This window comes from Diabrotica virgifera, chromosome 3 (assembly GCF_917563875.1).
Source record: "Diabrotica virgifera virgifera chromosome 3, PGI_DIABVI_V3a".
Lineage (NCBI taxonomy): Eukaryota > Metazoa > Arthropoda > Insecta > Coleoptera > Chrysomelidae > Diabrotica > Diabrotica virgifera.
The window spans coordinates 59,069,502-59,077,741 of NC_065445.1; the positions used below are offsets into that span (position 1 = coordinate 59,069,502).

The 8,240-nt window shown below is 32.4% G+C and overlaps 1 protein-coding gene across 1 annotated transcript in view; it reads left to right on the top strand.

Annotated features, from left to right (window-relative positions):
- Window positions 1–7,344, top strand: part of LOC126881858 (cathepsin L-like proteinase) — a 28,386-nt gene extending 21,042 nt beyond the window's left edge. The window contains exon 5 of the mRNA XM_050646477.1: window positions 7,051–7,344. Within this exon, the coding sequence (XP_050502434.1) occupies window positions 7,051–7,316 (266 nt within the window). The 3' untranslated portion in view covers window positions 7,317–7,344. The remainder of the gene's footprint in view (window positions 1–7,050) is intronic.
- The last annotated feature ends 896 nt before the right edge of the window (window positions 7,345–8,240 follow it).

Consider the following 8,240-nt stretch of genomic DNA (forward strand, 5'->3'; position numbering starts at 1 on the left):
TAATTATGTCGATTATGTAATTATAAGTCGATAATTATACGGATTATGTTCCTACCAACGAGAAATTATATAGAAACCTTTAGTAACAAGTTTTACCAAGGGTGTACTTTTTATGCCCACCCATATTTAACTCAAGCTATTAATTTTATTTTCAAAAATATCGGTAGAAACAATTTAACATTCGATAAAAGGCTGTTTTTTTAACAATAAATAACTTTTGGAAAATTTTTAAACACGTAATAAATATGTTACAAGGGAATACGCATTAGGTGGACAGTTTTTACCCACCCTTGGGCATTTAAGGGTAAAACGCACATAACTTGAAAACTAGTTACTCTATCGTATTGAGACAAAAGGATGATATTTATGTAAAAATTAACGAAGAATCAAAAAAACATGCTGAAATGATTATTACGACAGTACAGTAGACTGTAAGGTGGTAAAAGGAACGAAAATGAAGTATATATCCCTACAGCACGCCTCTAGTTACAGCGAAAAACTATTTTTTAACATTAGTTAAAGTAACCCAACATGTGCAAAGTGTGTGTCAAGTTTGAACAAAATGTATTAATAAATGCTTTAACAATGGGCTAAAATCATTTTAGAACATTTGTAATAAAACACTCTGTATCTCGGTAAGGAAGAATATTTTATTTAAGTGTTTTGGGATAGATCTTCGTACTTTGTGCTAAGGTTTCTCCAGTTACGATATGGACAATTCTTAATGAAATACCCTGCATAAATATATTTTATTGAATTTTGAGACGATCCTCGACATCTGTATTGTACTATTTCTTTCAGTTCTTTATTAATTATTATATATTTCATATGTAAAGAGGATCCTCTTCGAAGTAAGCATTAAAAACAATTGGCGACAATATGCATCCCTGCCTCACTCCACGTCTAATTTTAATTTCCTCTGGCAGCTCTTTGTTGACATGTATTTTTACTCGCTGCTTATATTCGATATGATCCTGAGGTCATGGTAGTCAATATTTTTCTTTTTTATTTCAGGACATTTATTAATTGTTCATGTCGTACTATAATCTAATGTCTCATTAAAATCAATAAGAGACGCGTGTATATCTTGATTGACGTCAAGGCACCTTTTCATTAATATTTTAAATGAAAAATAGCTTCACGCGATCCTAGGATTTTGACAAATATCTGAATACAACCCAAACCCAACGACCAACAAACGTTTCCTGAATGTTTCCCACTTAAGGGGTAAGCGTACAACGGTGCCATCTACTTCCATGGCTATCAACGAAAACAATTTACTAATTTATCGTTGTCTGTCTATTGTACTACCCGAAATGTGTACATATTTACATCTTCTAGAAAAACTTTCTATTGCTTTTATGTATTTATGACAGTATATGTCATAGATGTCTTAGCAGCACGACTTGTCAGCTAGATACAGTCGAACCCGCTTACGGGAATAGCATTCGTGTCAAGCAAAAGTATTCAAATAACCGGAATATTCCTATAACCGACCATTGGTGGCTAGTAGAAACGTTTCGGGACCTCAAATGTCTACTTCTTAAACCGGTATATTCCTATAACCCGTATTATAATAAGCGGGTTTGACCTTAGAAAGACTTTTTTGGGTGCACTACAGGGTGATTGATTAGTGGGGTAAAGCTCAATAGATCCGCTATAGTAATCGATAGCAATAAAAGTTAATAAGAAAAATTGTAGCCAACTTTAAGCTTCACATTACAAAATTAGCTAGAATGTTACAGGGTGTTCGATAACACAGTGGCAGACCAAACTTATGTTTTTTTAAATGGAACACCCTATATTTTATTTTATATTCGAAATCCTGTTCGCACACAAAATATTTATCACCGTATATCACAAAAATATAATGGTTTGTTATGCTAAACAGGGTATTTACATGAAAATCGTAACAAGTTCAACTCCCTGTATAAATAAAAATAAGCACAACAGCAATGGTTTATTAATGCAATATTTTTTATTTATTGTCAAAATTTTCAAGAATTATTGACATTGCTAACTTTCTTTATATCAAATACAGGGTGAGTCAAAACGCAAGTACATTATTTTCTCAATAATGTTAAATAGAACACCCTGCCTTTTATATCATTATTGAAAAGTAACATTACCGTACTTTGATTTTTATATAACATTCCCTATGTCCAAATTTATTAGTTTCCGAGATATTTTCATTTTTCAGAGCAAATTATTTAAGGTGTCTAAATTTATCTGAATTTTAAGTAGGCCATGAGTGAATTGAAAATTGACGATTACTGATTATCAACCTGGAAATCAATGTAACAATGTAGTAAATAAAGCAATAAAAATAGTTTATTAGTAATACATTTAAAAAAAATAACACAACCACAACATGCAACATTTTTGAAGCAATTAATAACTACTTTTTTTATGTAAATGTAACAAATAAAGAAAGAAAATTAGTAATAAATTTTACAAGAGAAAACACACAAACACAAAATACAACATTTTGTGAAGACAATTAAACACTACTTTTGTATGTAAATGTAACAATGTAACAAATAAAGAACGAAAAATCAGTAATACATTTTGCAAAAAACATATTTGAAAAAATTAGAAGCTACTTTTAATGAAATATTTTTAATAATTAATTACATAAGGTGTTCAAAATTACCTCCTAACATATTTATGCACGCCTAAAAACGATCATTGAATGAGCTACTTACTCTGCGAAGCATTTGTACATTAACATATCGAAATACACTTTTGTATTCTATTTTTCATCTCATCCCTTGTTGGAGGTATTTTATAAACTTCATTATTAACGTAACCCCAAAAAAATCAACCGGGATTTGAGTAGCCACGCTACTGGTCCATTGAAAAATGAAAACATCTCGAAAACTAATATATTTAGACATAGGGAATGTTATCTAAAAATTAAAGTACGGTAATGGTACTTTATAATGGTGATATAAAATACAAAGTATTCCATTTAAAATTACTGAGAAAATAATGTACTTGCGTTTTGACTCACCCTGTATTTGATATAAAGAAAATTAGCAATATCAATCATTCTTGAAAATTTTGACAATACGTAAAAAATGTGGCATTAATAAACCATTGTTGTTTTGCTTATTTTTATTTATACAGGGAGTTGAACTTGTTACGATTTTCATATAAAATTGGTTATCACTTTGTAAATACCCTGTTTAACATAACAAACCTTTATATTTTTTTGATGGAGAAGTTAGCAGGATTTTGAATTTAAAATAAAATATAGGGTGTTCCATTAAAAAAAAACATAAGTTTGGTCTGCCACTGTGTTATCGAACACCCTGTAACATTCTAACTAATTTTGTAATGTGAAGCTCAAAGGTGGCTAAAAATTTTGTTATTAACTTTTATTGCTATCTATTACTATATCGGATCTATTGAGCTTTACCCCACTAATCCATCACCCTGTATATCAGTTCCTCTTTTTTTTTAGTTAAATACCCTTCCAAAATTCTATTACAGTGGAACCCCGATAAGTCGGCCCCCGATAACCCGGAAGTCCGGCTAACCCGGACCGATTTTCATCAGATAAACATTTTGATTTTCAATATTTTGTATTTTTCAATTTAATTGTGGCTTATTTCCAATCAAAATAGTTAATTATCAGACAATCCTTTCAACAATAAAAGTGTATGTAATATAATATTTGAGAGATAATGTGTCTAGACTCTCTGTGTCGTGTACTTATGTGTGTAATTTGAACACGAGATTAAAAATTACTCATAGTACACGCCGCAGAAACAACAGCCAGCTGTCTGCAGTATCTATTCCTTTTTATTTCAAACTGTCAGCATTGTTTAGGAAAGACTATTTAAAAAATTCTTTTGTAAACAATGGTCTTTAGTATTGTGTGTCTTGTATTGTTTGGGTTTGGTTTTTTTTTTAGAATTGTAATGAGTAGGTAATATGTACTGTGCATATTTATAAAAATATGTCATGTTATTTCAATTCTAACGGAGTTTATCTGTAAGTATACCGTATTTTATTAATTTTTACCATATTCTCCGGCTATCTCGGATTTTCGATAACCCGGATCGGTCGTGGTCCCGATTAATCCGAGTTATCGAGGTTCCACTGTACTTAGTTAACTGAAAAAAGTCAACTTAAGAGCACACAGTAGCGATTAACAGGTAGCAACAAACGCGGTCCAAGTTTGCAAAAGTTCTGCGAACTTTCAAAAGTGAGGCAACAGTGCGTCGGTAATTCGACACTGACAGTTGTAGGCCGGGCCGAAAAAATTTTTTGTTAATTTTTCTACACGGCTAGTTGCCAAAAGTTGGGACTAGTATTTATATAATACTATACCAAATTTGGGCCGGTTTAAAAAATATTTAACCGGGCCCCCTGGCCCTTAAAAATTTTTTCTTTTGGTCGAAATTTTTTTTTAATTCTTGTACAAGGTTAGTTGCTAAAAGTTGTAACTAGTATTTATATAATCCTATACCAAATTTGGGACGATTTAGAAAGTAATTAACCGGGCCCCCGGCCTTTAAAGAATTTTTATATTGTTAAAAAAATGTTTGGGGCTATTAAAAAAGCTTCTGTTATCATATTCTATTATTAAGCAAAAGAAAGATAATACAGTAGACAGGAAAAATACTTAAGGTTTTAAATGCCGTTTTAGAAGATCTAAACTAAATCTTCAAAGATAATACAGTGCTGATCATCGACAAAAATAAAATTCGGAGAGGAGTAAAAGGAAACAGAGGGCAACCCCAGCATGGGAATAAAAATTTAAACAAGTCAATATTTAAGTGCTACACTTTGATGAAAGGAAATATCAAACCATGGTATTCGGAAAAGCGAGACGAATTATGAAAACTAAAGACCATATAGCTTTAACTGAAGGACCCGGTAGTTTATATTTTGGGTACTTGGATCTTAGCCAGTCTCGTGTCATAGATATTGTCGAAGGAATATTAGACCACTTACCAAGCCATAATACAGATCTAAGCAAATTAGGTATTATGGGATGTGATGGTCCAAATGTAAATACGGGCTGAAAGGTGGAATCATACGAATTATAGAAAGGCGAGTAAATAAACCATTACAGTGGAGTGTATGCCCGCTGCACGCTAATGAACTTCCCTTGCGATATTTGCTGCAAAAACTAGATGACCACACAAAAGGTCTCTATTAATTTTCTGAGCGGATTTGATCCCCTCTTTCCAATTACGAAAAAATGCCTGTTATTAAATTTAACACCATAGAAGCTGTCCTGTCTCTTGTAAATGAAAATGATCCAAGTTCAGATCAATAGTATTTGTCCAAACTATCCTAAGCAATAATTGGAGATGGAATATGTTCTCAAATTTTGGCAGAGAAAAGTCCAGGAAAGATGGCACAAACAATTTGGTTCACGACAGCTAACCGCATTCTTAGAGTTTATGTAGCTACAACTTATCCTTGAAAAAGCTTAAAGATTTTAGATGAGTTTGTAACACAAGTATATTCACATAAGAGGTATGAGATAAAAACACAGCCAAAATTGGAATATGGTGCCAGGCATCTATGGAAATCAATGCAGCCCTCGAGAGATTTTCCGAATAATGTCTCATCAATTTATCAATAAAGTTATTTAAGACAATGCTTAATTTGCGCACCCGGAAATCATTCAAATTTGTATGTTAACAGATTAATGTCAACGTATTAGAGAGGATGCTCTCAGAAGGATTTTAAAATGTAGGAAGGCCGGTATAAAAATTGTGCTTTCATAGTATCCCAAATCCCTAAATCAATTTCGATGCAGAAGATAATATAGGTCTCACAGACTGGATGAGTAGTACTGTAACAGATCCTCCTCTAATACAGCATTTAGCAGACGAAGAATAATTATGGGACACGGTGAAACAAGTTCCAAAGTTTGACAATTTTCCTTGCCATACTCAAGCGGTGGAGAGGTGTGTGAAGATAATTACTGATGCATCAATAAAAGTGTGTGGTGAAGAATCTAGAGATGGTTATATTCGAGATTAACTTGATGCCAGAAAGAATTAGCCAATATTTGAAAGTAAATCTCGACACTATGCTTCAAGGAATGAGCAATGAACAAAAATGTCGAGCAAAGGAAGGTGGGCGAGTGGAACTCAAAGTGCAGCAACCTCATCGTGGTGAGTTCTGGGTTAAATTAATATACGAAATAATGTTAAACATGTGCATAATGTAGATGGTTGTAACCGTATATAAATAAATAAATAATAGTTCAATATAAAAACCTTTTGTGCCGAATATTGATTCAAGCAAAAAGCTGCACCCCTCTCAAGTTACCCCTCTTTTTTATTTTTAGTCCTGGGGGCCGGTTAAATCTTTTTAGATCATGATGAAAAATTTTTAACAAGATAGTAGCATTGATATTAATATCTTGGACACTAGCCCGCCCCAAAAATAAAGCAAAAACTAATAATTTTTTAGGCCCCCGGAGGCCCGGTCAAAAATAATTTAATTCGGCCTATGTTTGGTACACAGTATTAGGACTACCATACACAACTTTTTTTTACTAGCCCGTTTAAAATTTCCCAACAAAATTTTTTTTGCCCTTTTTCGGCCCGGCCTAACTGACAGTGACGTTCATACTATCAAAAACAATAATTTTTATACACATAGGCGCGAAATGTTGCCAAGTCAGTGACGTTCGATTTCTTGTTACAAAAAATCGTTTTTTAGTAGTTCCAATTTGACACAAAATCTAGGTACAGGATAAAAAAGTTTATTTGAAGAAAGTGCATTTTTTGTCTTTCTTAATGGCGGTACAGGCTCCTTTTTTCAATATTTTATTTAGTTATAGAGTAATTTCCACATACTAACATATTTCTGGAATTGGGCTCTGTACCGCCATTGTTTATTATATTACGAAAATGTGTGCGAAATATCTCGACAAAATATTCAAAATTAGAGCCGCAATCTTGGAACGTGTTTGTTGCTACCTGTTGATCGCTACTGTTTGCTCTTAAATATTTACTTACAATATTTTCGACAATTATTTATAAATTATCATATTGTTACACAATTTTTTTTCAGGAACCGTAGGTCCAGTTGCTGTTGCTCTTTCTGTCAACGAAAATTGGCAATTATACAAAGGTGGTATTTTTGACGATTCCACTTGTACCGGATACTCTATCAACTACTGGGCTTTGGCTGTCGGTTACAGTGCTGAAAATGGAACGGATTATTGGATAGTCCGAAACTCACTAGGCGAATCTTGGGGAGAAGATGGATATATCAGAATGATTCGTGGAAAACAAGTTTGTAATATTAATCAACAGCCATGGTATGCATTATTGTAAAAATTAATATTAAATCATTCATATCGTTTGTTGGTTTATATTAAAACCAGAGTAAAAGTTTATTATAATTATATTATTTAAGTACATAGATATATACTAAAATCACAATAAAGATGCACTAGAAATAAACAAACCAAGTCACTTGAATTATACGAAGAGCAATCTCAAAACATTGCTTTACAATTTATATACATTGTAAATCCCAAATCATGATTTACAAAGTTTATAAATCATTGTAAACCATGACTCAGGAGTGCTCGTCGTAATACTCAACGTGTCTTGGTTTGTTTATTTCTAGTTCTAGTGCATCTTTCTTGCGATTTTAGTGTAGATATCTTAGTGAGAAAGAAAACCCCGAAATATTCAATATTACTAGACAAATAGTGACAAAGATCCAATAATAAAATGCTCGTTTTTAATTTGTCTCCAAATCTGTTCATCTTTAAAACAAACATTTGGATACATATGTTAGCCCCCTTCAAGCCGCTATCAAGAAAACTAAAACTTTGTTTAACTTGAAGTTTCCTAGATATGTTTAAGTTTCAACAAACACAAAAAAATAAGAAATCTTAGACAATTAAGTAAACATGTCTGTCTAAAAGGCCTAACAAATCATTGTAAACTTCACAATACACATCCAGTGCATTATTACAAAACCATAGTATAATAAATACAAGATATATGATGATGATAAAATAAAATAATTAAGTATCAAAACCATATTCAACCACCGAAATGAATATATGACAAAATAGAAGAGTCAAGACAATTATATATAACAAAACGACCTGTGACTCATTTGCATGTTTCACGTGCAAGCAGAGGCGTACCTACCGCCGTATCAGCCATATCAATTATATGGGGCCAACGACATTCATGGGCCCCGGCGCGACACGTCGAAACAAAAGTTCCATTTAAAAAAAT